The sequence below is a fragment of the Hydra vulgaris genome, chromosome 03 (assembly GCF_038396675.1).
Source record: "Hydra vulgaris chromosome 03, alternate assembly HydraT2T_AEP".
NCBI classification, from domain to species: domain Eukaryota; kingdom Metazoa; phylum Cnidaria; class Hydrozoa; order Anthoathecata; family Hydridae; genus Hydra; species Hydra vulgaris.
In genome coordinates this window covers 21158230-21179736 of record NC_088922.1, presented here as the reverse complement: position 1 = coordinate 21179736, position 21507 = coordinate 21158230, and the positions used below count along the sequence as shown (strand labels likewise).

General features: G+C 28.8%; 1 protein-coding gene across 1 annotated transcript; it reads right to left on the bottom strand.

The window, feature by feature from the left end:
* Positions 1 to 18244: 18244 nt before the first annotated feature.
* On the bottom strand, positions 18245 to 19468 carry LOC136078554 (uncharacterized). Its single transcript, XM_065794331.1, has one exon. It carries the CDS (start codon positions 19466 to 19468, stop codon positions 18245 to 18247), a length of 1224 nt encoding a protein of 407 aa, XP_065650403.1.
* Between the last annotated feature and the right edge of the window lie 2039 nt (positions 19469 to 21507).

Below are 21507 nucleotides of genomic sequence, written 5' to 3'. Positions count from 1 at the left end.
AGAGCATTTGATACAGTTGACCATAAGATTTTAACTGAAAAACTGTATCACTATGGTATACGGGGTATTGCTAATGATTGGTTTTAATCCTATATTAATAATCGTACTCAGTTTGTCTCGATTAATGGGTTTCAATCCACATGTAAAGTTATTAAGTATGGTGTGCACATTTCACTGACGACACTAATCTTCTATGCATAAATAAATCACTCGCGCAGCTTTGTAAAAAAGTTAATTCAGATCTCCATCATTTATGTCATTGGTTAAATAGTAACCGTCTTTTCCTAAATATTGACAAAACTGAATTTATTATTTTTCACCCTCCAAAAAAAAAGGTATATGTGCAGAAGTTTGTATCCCGTCTTATTTAAAAAACAGTAAAAAGCATTGTATTGCTCTGAGGTAAGTCACTTTACTTTTTCTTCGAAAATATCTTTTCGAAGAAAAAGTATTTTTTTTATATATTATTATTATTTAACACAGATTAACTTATTGTGTTAAAATAAAAAAAGAATAAATCTTTTTTTATTTTAATACAATAAGTTCTGTGTTAATTGCGTAAGCAACTTTAATCTAGATATAAAAAACTGTAGGGGTTAAGGATATAATGAATCCAGTTTTTTCTGTGAGTATATAAATGATCTTTCTGCTCAGGTTCTAATTATAAATTCAAGGCTCTGTATACACATTGTCATAACCATCGACTGAACTTATTTGTTTGTGAATTGAGTAATGTTCAACTTGTCTTAGAAGTTTTTTTTAATTATTCAGAATTAATTATTCAGAAAATGGATAAAGTTTTTAGAAGCTTATTTTAGAGCTTGAACCTCAAACGCGTAAGAAAAGTTAAAGGATGTTTGTAGAACTAGATGGATTGAGCACATAGACGGTTTAAACACTTTTCTTGAACATTATTCACCAATTTTCCATGCTTTATGTATCATGGCTTTCCCTGAGAGTTCTGTTAACAAAGATACACAAAATAAATCTTCTACTTTTAAAAATTCCATTAGTACTTTTCAATTTATCTTTAATTTATTTTTTGCAACACATGTCTTTGATTTTACTTTACCTGTTATTCTGTTACTGCAATCAAAAACTATTGATGTCTTAGACAACTTGCACCTCATTACAGCTCTTAAAAATAAATTGCATCAGAAATGATATATAATTTTCAAATTAACTGCTACAAAGCATCATGTTTGCATCCCTAATAATATCCCCAACTCTTAAATTAATATTATTTCCTGGATTTGAAAATATTAATATAGCTTAAGGATACTTAATGTGAGAGGAGTTTTTTTGTTATGTGTCTGTTAAAAGGCTATACAAGAACGACAATGTCAAAAGAGCGGCTTAACGATTTTGCATTAATGTATATGATCCATCAAGAAATTGTTCTTTGTATTAATAATGTTATTGACAGATTTTCTATAAAAAATTGACGACTTCATTTCAATGCTTAGTGTTTATGGTGCTTATTCTAACACACACTAACTACTTTATATTAAAAAAATTCTTTTCCATTATCACCGCTCTTCGTATAACAGCTAACAAATATGCATGGAAACCCCTTCGAAGACCAAGACATCAATGGTGTCCTTAACAGGACGGCTTATATGTAACCCCATATTTTTGTTTGGGATTATATATATGATTAATGGTCATTGTTCAGGCAAACACTGAAAAAAAACTTTTTTTTTTAAATATTGTAATATAAAAATATATACTATCTTTTATTTGACTATGTATATAAATCTATTTGTATTTGTGTCTTTCTCTTTTCTGTTATTAATTTTTCTTTTTCCGATTGTCCATGCCTGGAATGAAATATGTTCCTAGACATGCTGATGAGCCCTGATATTGGGCGAAACAATCATTTGTTGGTTTATATATTTATTATTGAAATATGTTATACCAGAATGGTATAAAGGAATTCAACAGCTCAATACTCTTTTAATAAATAAACACTTTTTGTTAAAAAAAGTTTCTAAGTAAAACTAAGATATGAGCTTCTTACAGCAATAGAAAGAAAATCCCTTTAAATCCTCCAGCCTAATGGCAGGATGATTTAAAGGGATACATAGGGGAAGGCTATTGGAGTGATTGTTCCTCCCACCCCCCCTCCTTTTTTTTTTTTTATGAGATAATGAGCACATTGTTTAAAAACGTAATTAAATTTAGGAGGCTGTTTTAAAGTGACATGAAATTTACATAAAATTGTGTAAAGCAAATTCTATTCTTTGCACTTGTCTGCTTAAAAAATTATTATACCTGTAAATCGATGGTCTGGATCGTCGGAATCAAAAAAATTGTAAGCAAAAACATGTATATAACATGTAACAGTTGTAAGCAAAAATAAAGCAGGAATCATTACATTTGTTAAGGAAAACTGCTGTTATACTTTCCTATATAATCTTCAATCAAAACATGTATTATATTTGATACACTACTTTTTTGATATACGAATTTATTGTTATGTTAATTTTTACAATCGTGACTTAGCTCATGCTATAAAAATTGTTTGTATTATTCATAAATAGTAAAATATTATATTTAGTTGAAAAATATTTATTCATTTTTTTGAAATGTGCTAAATTTAAATTACACGTTTTTGATATGCTTAACAATTTTTATTTCATATTTTAGATGAGGAAAATAAAAATAACAAATATATTTATAAAAACATAAAAAACAATAATAAAAGCATATTAACACTAGAAGGAACTTTTGAGTTGTTTTATACTAACAGAGCTTAATAAACAATTTATACAGCGGTTGTATAATTTTAGGCTACTAATAAAATTTTACAAAACTTGAATATACCCTCATCTTAGTGTTGTCGAAAAAACGTTTCTTTGTTTTAATAAAACCATGATTGCTGTATACCATACAGTTATATTATAAACCTTCAAGCATACTGCAGAGGGTAGTTAAGAATAGAAACGTACATATGTTTATAAAAAAATCATATTCATATTACTTATATTTTCAGTAAACCTATTAGTAATGGGTTTACTTTGTTAAACAATATAACATTGCTATTTAAACAGTATAATAATGTAACATTTTGATAACATTTCGAATATATTAAGAATAAAAAGCGCTCCATGGCAATTTTAATGTTTGCATTTTTTTAATATTATTTTAAACAATAAAAATAATATTGAATGTTGTTTTTATGATTCAAAAGATAACAAAAATACAAACATTAAAAATGCCATAAAAAAGTATTTTTATACATTTATATTTAATCGTTTTTTAAATAAACTATTTAATTTTTAAGTTAACATATTGGGCAAACTGACCTATTAGTGGCCACATCCTATTAAGAGCCGCTTTTCTGAGGGCTGTTTTCAAAGATTTTTTAAACAGGTTGATCAAATATTTGGATTTTTTCTTCAGCTATTTGTACTATAAATAATATGCAATATATATTTTTAGCTGTAGTTTATAAACAGAATATTTATATTATTATGGGGAGGAAAATAGCCGGTTTTGGATTTTTTAAACATTTAAAATAGTTTTTATGATGCATTTTTTTAGGTTCAGTTATTTAAGTAGGTTTATTTTAAAATTTAAGTCATATGTTTGTCTTTTAAACACTTTGTTAAGCTACAAATAATAAGTTTTAGAATTTTGAAAGGCTTTGTATAGCACCACTCACATCGCCCAATTATTGGTCGCATAATGTACCATATTGTAGCCATTACTTTGTTTGTTTTTATTTTTTATTGTAAACTCAGTTCTTTTTTGTGCTGATACAAGCATGATATTAGGAAATTTATTTAATTTACTCACTTCTACTACTTTATTTAATTTATTTACTTCAACTACTCACCATTTAAGGTATTCAAATAACTATTTCTTTCATTTTCTAAGGTAGAAGTTTTGTTCAAAATAATAATAAAAATATCTCTGAAAAATTCAGGCTAATAAAGAAGCAAAGTATGTGTGTGTACATATATATATGTATGTATGTGCGTATGTATATTAATATATTTAACATGCTTATATTTAATTTGAATAATGTATACATATTCTGCAATAGTCGAATTTGTTTTGGTATATTTTTTGTCTTTCTTTAATTTAGCAATAACAAAATTATGAAAAAAATTAAACGTTTTCAATGGTCAAAAACTGACATGCAAAATGCCTTTAATGCAGTTAAAAGCAGTTCATTATTACAAAGATGAGCAGCTATTCAATATAATATTCCCAAAGCAACACTTGAAAAATATCTTAGAGGAGACTCAGTAATTGGAGTTAGACCAGGACCTCCACCAAAGTTACCAAATTATATAGAAAAAAAGTTAGTTGATTATGCCACATCTAGAGCAAATTGCGGTATTGGATTTGGAAAAAGACAATTTATGAAATATGTCGCACAGCTTAGTAAGAAATACAAGATAAAGTTTAAACATGATACCCCATCAGATAAATGGTGGCGGTTATTTAAACAACGACATAAAAGTATGGTTTTAAGAAAACCTGAAGGAACATCATCTGTTCGACATCAATGCATGTCAATTCATAAAGTTTCCAAATATTTTTTAGCACTTCAACAAGTTTTTAATAAGTTGGGTATTCATGTTATGCCTACTTCAATTTGGAATATGGATGAGACTGGACTTCAATTAGACTTTAAACCACTCAAAATTGTTGCAACACGGGGTGCCAAACGTCTTTAGTCTCGCACTTCAGGAAAAAGAGAAACCATCACTGTAATTGCTGCTGTGAATGCAGCTGGTAAAACTATTCTACCACAATTAATACCAAAAGATCAAACAATAAAATCACTTCAAGCTTTTAATACAAGTGATGCACCATTTGTTTCAAAATGGAGTGTTAGTGAGACTGGATAGATAAAACAAGGAATAGCATATCTTTGGTTTACAAGTACATTTTTGCCAAACATTGGAACTAACAGACCACAGGTATTAATAGTTGATGGCCATGATTCTCACAATTCAGTTGAGTTATTATCTGTTGCTATTGACAACAACATTGAAATTGTTGAGATGCCAGCACATTGCTCTCACTGGTTGCAGCCATTAGACCGTACTGTATTTGGTCCCATGAAGACTTATTACAATACTTGTTATAGTGATTTAATGAATACATACTCTGTTACAATCAATAAGTCAAACTTCTGTGGATTGTTCAAGAAAGCTTGGGATCAAGCATTAACTGCTGCTTTTGAAAAACAGGTGGATCCCAATTTAAATTGTACTTTTATTGATGATGTTGATACAACTGAAACTATAGGTATCTTGTCTGGATCAGAAATTCTAAATGTAGATTTAGATCAACTGGATAATGATACAGCATTAATGTTATGGAAAAGTCGTTTAACTTCAGAACATTTGAATGCTTTTAATTTCTGTTATCAAAATGGTTTTGATATTTCTGACAATTTGTATTTAGCATACAAAGACTTTCGTATAAACCAGAATGCAATCAGTAATGTTTCTTTTGATCTCTCATTAATAGACGCTACTGAAACAATTCTTTTATCAGTATAAACTGATATTCACTCTGTCTCTATACCAAATACTAATGTTGATTGTTCTAGTCCAATATCTATTAAAACAAGTTCATTGAAAAGTACAGTTGACAATGATCATGATGTTGTCTCTTACTCAAATTTTGTTGTCGATAAGTCAAAAAACAAAGAAATACTAAACAAAAGTATTTATATAAACAAAAGTTCTAACTTCTCCTGAAGCTATGCTTGCCAAGTTAAATGATCTAAAAAAGAAAGAGCAAAAGGTTGAGGCTGCAAAACTAAAAAAACTGAAGTAACTTGAGGCAAAGGAAAAGAGATTAAGACTGCAACAGGATAGAGAAATAAAAAAGCAATCAAAACATATTGATTTTGTTATTAATAAGTGAACAAGTTAATATTTTTTATCAAATTCTGTTAATTTTTTTTATGTATTTCTTGAGTTTTGATTGATAAAATTTCTTTGAATCAATATACAATTTTATAGATACAGTTTTACAAATAATTCATTTTCTTTTTAAGTTATTTTGCCATTGTTGGAGGGGGTACTTATGTCTATGCTAGTTTTTATTGAATAGTTATACCGTTTAATAAATTTATAAAATTTGATGTGTAACAGTTAATAATCAATATTTAACTAGTTCATTATTTTATTTTAAAATCTTTTTTTTATTTTATTTAAATCTTATGAAAATTAAATTAGTTTCACAACATTTTAACCTGTGGCAAAGTTAGTGGAATCTAATTTTCTAATAAAAAGCCAACTGGCTCTTAATTAGTCAACCCGGAATGAACTTTTTATATTGTTTTTTTTTTATATTTTGGTTACAATTACTCAAAATAAATTGAAAGAATGTCCATTATTAAATATAGCACAGAAAAATTAAATCTGACAAAATTACTGTCTGCATAGAAAAAAATAATTAATGGACACATCTTTTTAAAAAACTGACCAATTAATGGCCACATCTTTTAAAAAAAGATGTGGCCATTAATTGGTCAGTTTGCCCTATTGCTGCTATATTTTATTGAAGCATTATTGTTTAAAATAAGTTAAAACCATCTTCATAAAAGCATTATTCTTTACAAATCTGTCAAAACGTCTTAACGTAAATATTATTGTTTATAAATCTGGCTGTACTAGACATCCCAGAATCTCCGTTCGCTAAATTACAAGAAAACTTGCGAGTCCGTACACCACTAATTTCAAAGAAAGAAAACAACTAATTTGGCACTGGTTACTAGTACTTTTTTTTTTAACTGTTATATAAAAAGAATCTTCTCTCTAGAAAATTCTTTTCGCTTAGTTATTGTATCTTTTTCATTACTGTGTTTTATTGCGAATTGTTCTAAAAGAAATCGTATCGAACATGCTGTACTGGGTTATTTCCGTTTTGCTTATTGATGCTTTGTTCATTATATTAAACGCTTTAACATTGAAGCAATTTCTTCAAAATCTAGCAACTGCCGCTATCCGGTGTCGCGTCAAGTAGACAAACAGTTCCGCGCTTGCATAAAAACGCTGAAACACTTAAAACTTTGATTCTAAAACCCAGCGTTAAATAATTAACATTGTTTATAAACAAAAAAGATGGCTGACCACGATTACTCCGTTGAAGATGTTAAAAAATATCTTTGTGATGGAACAATTGAACCCGTCATTTCGAAAAGGGCACAAGTCACACTTTTTTCGAATTTCACTTTTTAATGCCATTTTTTTTATTAAAGTGTTTTACATATTTACTTTGAAGGAGACACATTTTCATATACCACAAGTCAACTTTAAATGAAAATGAAAATTAAAGTCTGATCGAAAACGGCACAAGTTCCGGACTTATGTCTTTTTCAAGTGAAACGAAGCGCAATGAAGTGACGTAATCACATTTTATTTGTTACAAAAATGGAAAATCGTGAGCTTGCTGAAAATGCATATACGTCTAGAAAAAGAGTGTCTGGTATAAGGAATAGTAAAAATTACAAACATGAAAAAATAAAAAAAAAGCCAAAATTGCGGGAGAAGCTTATAAAAACCACAAAGGAAATGATGTGGCATCAAGACAGACGGGTGCTTCTTGCAGGTTAGTTTTTTGTTCTATAATATATAATATATACTGTATTCGTTCTCAAATTTTTGTTTATTTACTCATGTTTTACCACCAATTATTGGAGGTAAAACATCTTGATATTTAATTATTGTAATATTACCTCAATAATTTTTTTTATTTACAGATGTAGTTCAAAATGTATGGAACTTGTATCTGAAGATGTTATGAAAAGTACAATTCATTTTGTTAATAAATTTGATAGTAAAAATGCCCAAGACACATACTTGCAGTCATTGATTGAAAAGAAAGAAATAGAGAGAAGACGGTTTAGATCTGAAGAACCTAATAAAAAAGAATTTTTCTTTATTTATCACACTAACATTGAAGGTGTGAGAAAAAAAGCATGCAAGAAAGCTTTTTGCAGTATGCAGGGAATTTCTATGAAACAAGTTAGACGTTTATGCATTTGCTTAAAAAAAAAGAGCAGCCTATAGATCACAGAGGTAAATCCCAGGGATCACGATGCAAAGCATTACCTGGTGATACATTAACAAAAGTACGTTAGCATATCGAATCCTTTCCTGTTAAATATGTGCACTACTATAGTAAAGATGCATCATCTTATTATTTGGATGAAAAACTCAATATGAAAGTTATGCACACATTATACGAACAAAAATATCCAGATCATCCTGTTAAATAAAAGTTTTACCTTAAATATTTCCAAGAAAATTTTAGTTTATCCTTTGGTAAAAAGCGAGTTGATGTTTGTGGACTATGTGAAGAGTTAAAAATTAAACTAAAAAACCCATACGTTAATGACAATGCAAAAAGAATCTATCAAGCAAATATTGAGATCTACAAAAGACAAGCAAACAAGTGTTACAAAAAAATAAAGGAAGTTGAAACTAAGTGCAAAAATAATCCAAATGTGTATGGGATTGCATTTGATTTTATGCAAAATTTGCCACTTCCACATATCCCTGTCCAGGAAATATTTTACCTACGTCAACTATGGCTTTATGAGTTTTGCATATACGATTTTGGTAACTGGTAAATCAGTATTTTATTCATATTGCGAAGGAGTTGCTTACAAAGATTCCAACGAAGTATGTACCTTTGTGCTGGATTATATTTAAAAAAAAAACATTGTCAACGAAGCCAAAGAACTGCACCTATTTTCTGATGGTTGTGCAGGCCAAAATAGAAATCATGCCATGATCCGCATACTTTTATCACTGGTAGCTGAACTAGGTAGCAGTATAAATGAGATACAATATTACATACCAAAAAGAGGTCACTCATTCTTGCCAAACGATCGAACGTTTGGAACAGCAAAGCAACATATTCGAAAAAATGACCGGATTTACTCACCAACAGAGTATGAAAATCTTATAGCTACGGCAAACGAAAAATTTGAAATTAGAAGGCCTAAAACTGAAGATATTATTGATGTAAAAAAATGGTGGCCAATTTATTATAAGAAAGTTGCGTTATCTGTAGATTCCTAAAGTAACATTTGGTATTTCAAAAGTGTCACATTTCACGTTCTCTAAGACCACACCAGGTTTAGTGATAACACGTGAATCCATAGATTCCTCAACCAGTTATGATTTCCAGCTATTACAAAGGATGGGTACAAGACCAACCTTACCATTAAGTAGTACTCCTGCATATGCTGGAAAATCGCCTATCAATAAAAAAAAAATATTAGATTTGAAAAAATTAGAAAAATATATTCCATATTCAATAGAAGAGTATAAAAACTTCTATACAGAGCTTTTTGCATGGCCAACAACTTCGACAAACAATAAATTCCAGGAAATAAGTGATGATTAACTAACAATAATTGTTTTAATGTAATAATAAATCATTACTATCTTGATAATCTTGGGATTTTTATATATAACAAAGTGTTCATTTTGAAAAAGACATAAGTCCATAAATTTAAATTAAAGATATATGTATTGTATGTTGGTTTTTTATAATAAATAAAACTCTAAAAATTTATGTAAGCTTTTTTTTTATCTACTCATATATTTAGTTTCTTTGGCACTATAGACTTTTTCTCTAAAAAACTTATTTTTGTTGATCCTGAAAAGTTTGAATAAATGGACTTGTGCCCTTTTCGAAATGACGGGTTCAATTAAGAAATGTATGAGTTTAAAACAGCGTAAATCATTTCTAAAATATGTTTAAAAATTTTAGTTTACTGGTACGTATTAATATTTTTGTATTATTGTATGTATTAATAATTTTGTATTCGGACTTTAACTTTTTTTGAAGATTTAGAATTTAATCTCAGATAAAATGTAAACATTGTATACAAATTTGCGTATAATTTATATACGATTGTAAAAATTGTAGTTATAATTCTGCAAATGACTAAACTTTAAATCATTTGAAGATTAGTCATTTGCAGAATTATTGTTTATTTGACAAATGAACATATACAAAAGTAACCGTTACATACACGTTTTGCATACACATGTCACATGTGTTTACTAATGTTTAGATGTGTTGTAAACGTTTGCATATAATTTATATACGATTCTAAACATTACAGAAATAGTAATGAATAATATTGCATAAACTTATACAAAAGTAACCATTGCATACACCTTTGGCATACAAATGTAAACATTGCAAATAAAATTCTGCAAACTAGTCTTCAAATGAACATTTATTTTGAAATAGTTTGATGAAAGTGTGGAAAAAGTGTTTTTTATTTTTTCCTCTTAGATGGAAGGCTGTAATATGTAACTGCTTCTAATAAGCTGCAAGTTCTTTTAACAGATAAAGAAATAAAAACATGCTTTTAGATGTGCACGACTCTAATCATGGAGCTCATGTTTGCCTTAATAACACAAGAATTAAGCTAAAAAGGGCTTTTTTTTGGCTTGGTAACAGGGTTAAATATTTCAATTGAATATATTTCTTATCAAATTTTCTCATATAATAACTGTCTTCTTTGCATTAAAAATGATTTTCAACATGGTTCATTTTCTAACTTAATGTATTTGTAATTATAATAGTAAATTTTTCCAGTACAAAAGCTTATCATATTGTTTGCATAATGTTATCTAGGTATGGTTAGTGATATTACAAAATGGGTGAAAGATTTAGGTATAGACCTCATTGGTTCCCTTCAGCTTACAACACAAGGTAATAAATACAACTGTTACTGACCTTTGGAGTAAGTATGTTGAAGCTTTTTCAATACCAGAAAAATCTGTTTTTTTATTTCTAAGTGTCTTGTTACTTTGTTTTATCGATTTAGCCCTCCAAAAAAGATACTATCAGACCAAGGTAGAGAATTTGTAAATAGCTTGAATGAATTTTTATTTTCTACTTTCAATATTAAGCATTTAATAACATCTGCTTATCATCCACAAACAAATGGACATGATGAGAGAACAAATTAGGTTATTAAGCGAGCTCTTTCAAAATTAGCTAATGAATCCCAAGATAGTTGGGAACTTTATTAGAACCAGTATTATTTGCTCTCCGTACATGCGTAAAATCTTCAACTAAGTTCATTTCATTTTCTTTAATGTTTGGCAGGGAGGCATGACTTTTTTTATCTTTAGCTCTCAATGATAATGTTCCTGATTTTAATGATAATAATATTGACATTGCAGAAAGTAATGCAACTGAATCACAGCACAAAAAAAATGTAAAAGTACCATGATAAAAAACATTTAAAAGGTTTCAAGTCATTTAATTTTAAAATAGGTGACAAGGTTTTAGTAAAAAATTACAAAAAGATAGGTCGCAAAGGTATGGAGCATGATTGGCTCAGACTTGCTATGATTACCGACTTTAAGCCAACTGGAGCTGTGTGTCCCTTAATGGTAAAGTTTGGAAATCACTGACCAAATACATATAAACAAAAAACCGTGTGATGAAAATACAAACTCTACTTTAACAGCATTAAAGATTACATCCACATTAATGTATGATTTAGAAAGAAAGAAAATAAAAGTTAGTGAAGTGATTTTCCTTCGTCTCCAAGCAATTATAATACTAATAATAACTATAGTAATAGTAACTATATATAGTAACAAAATTTTAGCAGTTAAAGAAGAAAAGCCAGTTAATAGTGTTGTAGAAAGTGTTAAATCTGATAGTATAATTAAAAAAAGTGGATGTAGAAGTTCAAAGTTTTCTAAAGTTTTTTGTGCAGTTCCTGTTGCCAGTAATTTTTATTCAAAATTGTCAACATAGTCTAAAGAAAAAGCCTTAGATATTTTAAGAAATTCATCTGGCTGGCTTGATGACACCTTGATTGATATAGCACAAAGTTTACTTTCATATCAGTTTCCTAAAATATCTGGGTTTCAAAGTTCGTTGATGTTGTTTTCCATTTTTGAAGTGTGTTTAGTTCTACAATTCACTTTTTATTAGTTCAAATAAAGATGATATACCATTGATAGTGTGCAGATTTGCATGTTCACCCTTGAATTGTCAAACAAGCAGTTCTTTAATTGTCGAAGTAATGGATTGTCAAACGCAACCAAATGGAAATGATTGTGGTCTTTTTGCAATAGCAAATACGACAGCTTTGTGTAATGGTATCGATCCAAGTTTAGTTATATGGAAACATAATGATATGAGGCAGCATTACCTGAAATGTATTAAGAATGGTGTATTAGAAATATTTCCCTTTGTTACTGTGTTAGACAGTCGTAAAATGTCTGCCTTTTCTATTGATTGCAATTATTTTTGTAAGTGCAGACAAAATAATAATAATTGATTGTCATTCAAGTTTTTCCGGATATGGATTTATAATTCCTGCTACATCATTAGTGTTTATGTATCATGTTGTTTCTGCAGTTTTTTTAGTTTTTATGACATAATACACATAAAAAAGTTTATTTGTTTTCTATCGTCGGTTTGTTTATGTATCTAATGTTTTAGTTAATAATTTAGTTTATTTTAGTTATTTAATATATTTAAAATTTTAGCTAATAAGTTAGTTATTTATTTTATGTTTATATATGTCTTATAGTCGTTTAAAGTTATATAATTGGTTAATTTTGGTCAACTATTGCTTCTTCTTTATTTCGTTATTGGCATGACGATTTGTTTTGCTTACTTTGTAGTTTATTTTTTATTCTTATCAGTTATTTATTATATCAATTAGGATTATCGATATATAGTTAATAGCTACTGTTATTAAACTCAGTTCTTTACTTGCAAGCGTTTGTTTTTGTAGCAGTTAACTATAAGTACTTCTACTACGACAAGAGTAATATTTAAAAATATGGTTATGTTATTTTTAATTTTAATGAGATAATTGATCAATTTATTATAGAATATTGTAATAGGTTAGACAATTCTGGCTTGTAAGTGGCGTGACTGTTTTAGCATTTTTAACATTCATACATTACAAAGATTCAAATTTTTCTGGCACAAATTTAGAGTTCATTTTGTAAATAAATTCATTAACATATATTGATCAATGCAGTTGTTAAGTATTTTTCTGGCACAAAAGCAGGTATTTATTATTTAATTTTTTTTTCACTGCATTTTTATTATACTATTTATGTTATACTAAATTTCTATATTATATAGGCTTGTAATTCAAAAGGACATAGAAGCCATGTTATTTTATTTTGTTATTTATGTTGTGTAAGGATTTTTTGATCTTATTTTCAAAATAAAGTTTTAGTTTAGCATGAAGTGTGTCGTTTCTTTAATGTCCTTTTAAATTTAAAACATCACGTAGTAAGAAATAGTAAATTATTGTGCTATATACTTAACACCGCTAAAATCGTCGAATAACAACCATCTAGGTTGTTGTTCAACAGTAGTGTAATAGTGGTGTAGTGGTAGAACGCTCGCCTCATAATCGAGAAGTTCCGAGTTTGATCACCACCACGCCCCTAGTAGGGTAGGGTGGGGCAAGATGCCCCCCTTACCAAACTTTAACGTATATAACAAATACTTTTACATTTTCTAGTAATTTTTCTTATTAATATCAAAGTTTACTTATAAGAGAAGACATTGGTAAGATAAAATAACTACTTTATTATTAGTGATAAACTTTAAAATGAAAAAAACTAATAACTGTGCAAGGAGACATCTTGCCCCATCCGTGGGGTAAGATGCTCCAAGGAGTGCATCTTGCCCCAAACCATTATTAACAAACAAACAGTTGTTAAAAAAAACTATCAGTTAAAATAAAAGCTATTAATAGTTCTTTATAAAAACTCTTTACATTTTATTAAAATAACTGAAATATAAACACTGCAATTATTCTATGCAATTGTCTTGAAGATGAATAACTTATTTTAAATTTATATCACTAACATAAATGTTCAAATAACATATACATGATTATGATTTACAGTAGTAGCGTAAGTCTGAATAATTTGGACCACATGAAAAGTGGTACCAAGATGTACATTTAGTACATTGTGTCCAATCATCAAATGGTGGCACATTGTATGGACAAGAGCATCTAGTGCATAGAGTTGTATCAGTGATAAAACTTTCAGAGGCAAAAACCATATCTTTCTTCCTTTTCATTTGTTTCTTTATTCCATTAGGTCTTTCTGCTTTTCAGGCTTCTTCACCTTTTTTGTCTTCAAATTTCTTGATTTCATTTTTTGCTTGATCACCTTATTAAGTGCAGCTCTTTCTTTACGCAATATGACTGCTTGTTGCTTTTTTTTTTACATTGTTTTCATGTTCTTCTAGTCGCTTCTTGAAAGGTGAAGAAGTAAGGTTTTCAGCTGACTCTGTCTTTCACCTTTCGTTGTCTTAAAACAGGAATTTTGAGACGCGAAGAAATCTTTTCCAAAATTTTTAAGGGAAATTTAAGGCGAAGATACTCATCAACAATTGGCAAAACTGCATCATCAACAGCCTTCAATTTTGCAGCAGTAGTTGTTGTGCTCATGACATTTGCCAACTGTATAGGTGCTACAAGAAGCAAATTAGGCAATTCACTAGATTGCTGACAGATTTTCAATGGCCAGCTTTATTAGTGAGAAAAGCTGCGTCAAAGGCTTCATCATTAAATAAGGTCATTTATTGGGTACAAACCAGAGATCTAAACCCATTGATTGCTTTGTCAATGTTTGCAGTAAAGTTGTAGGCAGTTGCAAAAATACCTGCCATGTCAAAAAATGAAATTCTACGCTCCTGATGAGATAACAACCAGTTGCTTGCTGCTGTATTGTAGCCAACTTTCAATGGTTTAAAAAATGTACGATCTAAAGGTTGCATCTTGTGTGTACAATGAGGTGGAAGAGTTATGAGATAGATCCCTTTAGTTAATGGCCTCAAATGTTTTGTGAATGTGATGACCATCAAGTACAATTAACTGCTCATTAGTTTTAGATGCATGAGTCACAGCAACAAATATTCAATGAATAAAGATGAATCAGTCCATCCACTGGAGCTAACTCTAATAATTGAGCCTGAAGGTGCACCAACAGCCAGCCTATCAGTCATTCGCTTATGGGGAAATATAAATAAAGGTGGGACATAAGTGCCACTTGCACTCATTGCACACACAACTCTCACAGTAGCACCTCTTTTGCCTCACATTTGCCTTTCGTTGGCTGAAAACTTATGTTCCTCAAATAATGACTCGTATACTGAAAAAAACTGATTTATTTTTGGTTTATTGAAGCCAATGACTCTGCTTATACTGGTGGCTTGTGGAGTTCAAATAGTTGTGGATTGTGGGACATAAGTGCCACTTGCACTCATTGCACACACAACTCTCACAGTAGCACCTCTTTTGCCTCACATTTGCCTTTCGTTGGCTGAAAACTTATGTTCCTCAAATAATGACTCGTATACTGAAAAAAACTGATTTATTTTTGGTTTATTGAAGCCAATGACTCTGCTTATACTGGTGGCTTGTGGAGTTCAAATAGTTGTGGATTGCGAGACATGAATCCTCGCCATTTTCGACTCTTTTTAAAAAAAATTATCAATTCCCATTTGTTTAGCAAAATCATAAGCTAGGCGACGCACATCTATTGTTGTCAACCCAAATAATGCTCTTTTTATAATCTGAACTTGTGTAACAATCTTTAATTCAAACTCTTCACTAAAAACAGGAAATACTTTTATTTTTCCATCTCAATGACGTTGTAATATTTTTTAATTAATACTAAATTCTGATGCAACATTCTTTAGACTGCAGCCCATCTTTATTACATCTAATGCTGACTTTATTCTATCATTTGTTGCACCTCTCTGTGTTTTTCGCACATAATTTCTCATCATTATTTGTAATATTTAAATATGTATCTAAAGAAATATTAAAACCTTAAAATTTTAATTATATAAACATACAAACACATACACAGTACTATATAATTATTTAATACATTATTACTTTATACATTACATAACATCTATAAATTAACTCTCTTTGAGTTAAATAAGAACTTACTAAAGTTACATGTACATACAAAATTACTCAAGATTATTAACAATAACACGATGTTGCAATTATTAATATGATGTTGCATGCTAAACACAGCTCTTTTTAGTAAAAATTGTATTACACGCATGTAATAATATATGAAGTTGTATTAATACAACTTCATTCAGCTGAATGCGATGCATATTTGTGAAAGTTTTACAAATATGGATTGAATTGCAGCAATTGCATGTGATACAGCTTCATTTTACTTAGCATATACATTATAATGATATAAATACACTCATCTGTAATGAGTGCAAGTTTAATACAAATAAAATTAATTTTATTGCTCAGTTAAAAACTTTCATTACTGTATATTATTGTGAGATAAATTCTCTATAAAAAAACATATTTCTTACCTTAATTGCATAAGTATTGCCAATCCAATAAACATTCAAAATTAGAAGCAACTTACTAACAAAATACTCCAAAAAGTTAAAAACCGATTTAAACCTCACCTACCAGCAATATTAAAAACATTTTTTATTCCACGATTTTGTTTTAACTTTATAAATAGTATTATAGAGGAATAAAACATTACCGTTTTATGATACTCTCACATAAGCAAAAAAACTTCTTGCCCCACGGGTCATCTTGCCTCGCCCTGCTCTAGTGCCGCGCTCAACTTGTTTCTCCGCGAAACAGCCTCGTCCGTCATGGTGTGTGTTTCGGTGTTATAGAGTTGATAAAGAGTTGTAACCTCAACAAAAATAGCCTCCTCGACTGTAGTGGCTTCTCGGTCTTGGGAAGGTAAATTAACACACACAAAAAAACTAGACACTAATTAATAAACCCTATTCTTTTCTTCTTGCTGTGAAAATATCAGAATACTTTCCTTACTATTTATGTGCGTGCGATCAAGTAACAATTACTTTTAATCGAAAAGCTTAATTGTTAGTGAAAACTCTTTTTTAATATGTTATATATTTAAAATGTTAAATTTGAAATAAATACAGTTGTTAGATAAATAATTTAACGTGAAACATTTTGCTAAAATGCGTAGTTAAATTATTTAGTAATTACAGTAAATTTGATCGTGAGATGACTATTTTATAACTATTTTATTTGATATCATTAAAGTATGTCTTTCATTTTAGTATAGTTATCCAGTAAGTGACCTAAGAAAAAAAAAGTTTTCCTTAAAAATATGTTTCTTGTCATTCTATACTAAAAAGATATAAATTTCGACTAGAATATACTTCGTGAGTTAAATACTATTTAAAGTAGTAAATTATTACTATAAAAATGCCGTGAAATAACAATTCGCTTGACTTAAATTCGTTTAACGTATCGTTAAAGTTTTTTTTAAATTTGTTTGTCTGGGTTAGCAAAAAATGCCTCGACTGTTCAATTTGTCTACTTATTTAACTTGATACGTTAAATAAGTATCCGTGAACTAACGCATGCGCAGAATATTATTTTGTCTACTTGAGTCTTTTATGTACGTAAACGAAAAAAGAAGAATATTTAAAATTAAGGTATTAATAAATATTATTGCATAATTATGCAACATCAAGATAAGCAAAATAAAAATGTTTTATGTCTGATAATAAAAATCCGTTTTTAAAGAATATTTAAAACTTTTATCTTTTCTTTTGAATATATTTAACCTGATAAATAAAAATTATGTTTTTTTTGTGACTGAATTTTTCCCAACAACCAGTACGAATTAGACTCTGATACATGATTGCCAATCATAAATGGCAACATACGAAAGATACAATATTTTTGTAAAGCCGAGCCGATAAAATTAATTGATGAAGCAGAGTGTTCAACAAATGGTACTGGCTTATTCATTCTATTATTTATTCCTATTTCAAAAATGTTGAGCTCTATATTCATTTGCTGTATAGAAATTACCTTCTCTTCTTTAAGTTTTAATAACAATAAACTGATTAATTGTGGAATTGTACCTTCCATCATATCATGCATTATGTAAGATGGAAAAGATTGTGAAATGTTAAAATAAGGTAAATCTAAAAAAGGGCAATGTCTTTCAACACCATACATACTTGAAGAAATCTTACCAGGACCTAAAATAGCTTCCAGGTGGTATAGATACATTTCACGAGTGCGAATTGCTGTATCAAACTCTGAGAAAACTTTGTTTTTGTTTGAATACGAAGTCATACACTGACGACAAAAAAGACCCGAATTAAAAACCCGACGAAAACCAGCAACTGCATGCGACGACAGATTATCTGCTGAGATTGTTGCCAAACCTCCAAATAATTGTATTGGCTACCCATCAACTATAACTGACACTCCGTCATTTTTTAATGTTATTAAATCCTGAATTAACGGTTTTAATATTTCTTCGTATGTTTTATGTTTCTTAATTAATTTTTCTTTTACAAGAATACATAAATAAATATTTTGAAGCCTTGAGATGTATTTTTTTTCGATATTGCCTAGATAAAAGTAAAATGCACAAATTTTGTGCACTGTGCGATGAGCACCAATAGGATTGCAAACCTCGAATTCATCAATATCAAAATGAAGTCTTAAAGCATATTTGACATTATGATTATTGCAAATAAAACCATCTGAATATGAATAAAGTAAATTTATTTTATTAGAATGGTCATTTTCTAATTTTTGTTTAATAGAACTCCATACTTCTTCTTTTTCAATTAACTTTTTAAGCAATGGTAATATAGGAACATACTGAAAAGTTTCTTTTTTTATATTTTGTTTTTCACTGAAACTTTCATTACTAATGACATTTTCAATATTAGCTGAGTTTTTTTCAATATCATTTATACAACACAAATTTATTTCAATTGGTAAAATAAGGCCTAATTTAGACTTACTAAAAGCAATAATTTTCTTTCTAGAATTGACAACAGATAAAGCTTGATCTAAAAGCAAATGACTGTTCAATAGTTCATCTAAATTGTCAGTAGATACAAAGTTTTTGCATAATTGCTCTATTAATATTGTACAGAAACTGTTATTATAATATGTTAAAAAAGATTGAACTTCATTTGCCACATCAACTTGGACAACAGATGGTATGGAGTGTTTCTCTGCTATTTCAACAATAAACATAGCAAGATGATTCTGCAAACTGCTTAGTAACTTGTCTAATGGGGAAATAGATAAATTAGCTTGAAATATATCTAAATTATCGTTAGCTATATCAACTACTAAACCATCAGAGTTGCTTTCGTCAATAAAATTTTTTGAAATTTGGCTTTCCAATACTTCAAAAGTGGAAACATTAAACTCATTTATAGTTGCTTGAGAATCATAATAAGTAGAACTATGCTTATTTCGCATGTGCTCACGTAAGCATTTGACAGATTTGTAAGAAGCAGGACAGCCATCAATATTACAAACTACAACATAGCCAGCTGTATTTTCATGCATAATATGCATATGTTCTAAATACTTTTGCATTGAATATTTACAAACACCACATGTAGAACATGTAAAGCAAACAACATTATTTTTTGCTGCCATATTTATTGAATTCAAAAAACTAAATTAAGGAGAAAAAGAAATAATAGTTATTAAAAAGTTCATAGTATTTGAATTGACTGACAAAAAAATGAAAATTCTAACCAATAATTTTATTTCAAAGTTGTGGGAGTCCTTTTACTTCTAAGTATAAGCAAACATCTTCAACGCTCCAATTCAAATATTCTCCCGTTTAATAAATGTAACAAGGGATTCTATAATATAGACTATATATGTTGATGTGTATGCTATATTAGTTATATAAATATATGTATATAACAAAAAATAACTTTCTTGAGGAAATCAAACCAGATTTTTTTTAAAAGCTTAAAAACCCAACTTTTTTCAAATAAACAAACATGCTGATATCAAAATATCACGGCGTATTAAAAAAAAATTGAAGAACCTTAAATGAGGGTTCTTTAATCTCTTACTTTGAGGGTTCTTTTTACTTCTTTGTAAATAACCCGCCGGTTTTTCAAAGAACTAGTAAATAATATTTAGAACCCGCGAGTTCTTCAAAGAACCTTGAGTTTTCTCCAAGAACTTATAGGTTCTTCAAAGAAACGCGAAGAACCTATTAGATTAACAGTGTAGAACATGCAAGGAGTGTACAAACATCGATTGACAAAAAGGTAGAACATGGAAGGAGTGCCGCTACATTGACTGAGAGTTTGGTTTGTGCAGGCAATCTAGCAATTTCAAAGCGATATATTTTTTTAAATCTTATTATTTGCGGGGTTTTTTTTCCGGTGGGATTTTTTCTTAGCGGGATTTTTTCCGGGGGAATTTTCCCTAGAACCCATATTTAAAGTTAGTTAATACTTATTTTCTTATGTTGCGTTTTTTTAATCAAATGTTGTTAAATGTCTAGGATTAGAATTGAATTAGTAAATGTCTGATTAGATTTTATAAATATTATTTATAATTAATAAATGTCTAAATTAAATTAAAAATTGTTAGTATATTTTCCGGATCTACAAACAGATATTTTATATTCTTATATTTAAAATATTGCCGCAACAAATAGCAATAAGCAGGTAATCTGTTTGTTATGCGCAAAATACTATAGCAATTAAATATCGGAAATTTTTAATAACTTCTTGCTTGGGGTGTAGTTAAAGTGGTACCTGGGTAAAAAATTTAAAAACTTTTGGTAAAAATTTTGAAAAATACTAAAATGAATGCTTTGAATCCTTAAATCTACCTATTTCAATATGCGTTTTGAAAAAAGTCGAAAATCCAAATTTTGATCAAATTTGCCCTTTTTGAAAGACCTTAGCAACGACCTTAGTAACGCTTTTTCTCCAATATCTCCTAAACCAAATTAGCAATTAACTTTAAATTTTTGCTAAACAATGTTCAAGACTTTTGACTTCTCTTTAAATATTATATTAGGCTGTAAGTTGTACGTTTATGTTTAAGTTTATGTTAGCACATATAATAACAATATATTACTTTATAAAACTTGTTTTAGCTTTTTTGCAACTTTTTTTTCTCGCTAAATCTTAATTTTTCAGAAAAAATAACTTTTCATAGAAAATAGATAATGGACTGAAATATTGCAGGTTTAAAAATGAACATATTAGGAAAGTTGTCTATGAAGCAAAATTTTTTAATTTTTTTTTAAACTCATTTTTATCATGTTTCGGTCCGAAATTTCCTTTAGTTTTTATATCTTAAAGTTTAAATGTCAACATGGTAAAATTAAAAATGTTTTAAAAAAATTCTGTTTTCATAGACACTCTACATTAAAGATTTCCAATTTTCAAACAACTTTGACAATTTTTGAGTTAGTTATATTAGATAAGAGAATAGGCAGTTTTGGGGGTAAAATAACACTAATTGGGCGCTTAAATAATCCCGTCATCACTGAAAATTTTTTTTTTGTTTGTTTTATATTTTTTTTGTTCATTAACAGAAAAGAGATAAAGTCTATTGATAGTTTTCAATTTTTTGTTAAAAAGTTGCCTTTACCCTGGTACCACCTTAAGGCAATTTACAAATTATTCGAATTCTTTTATTTGGAATTAGTATGATTT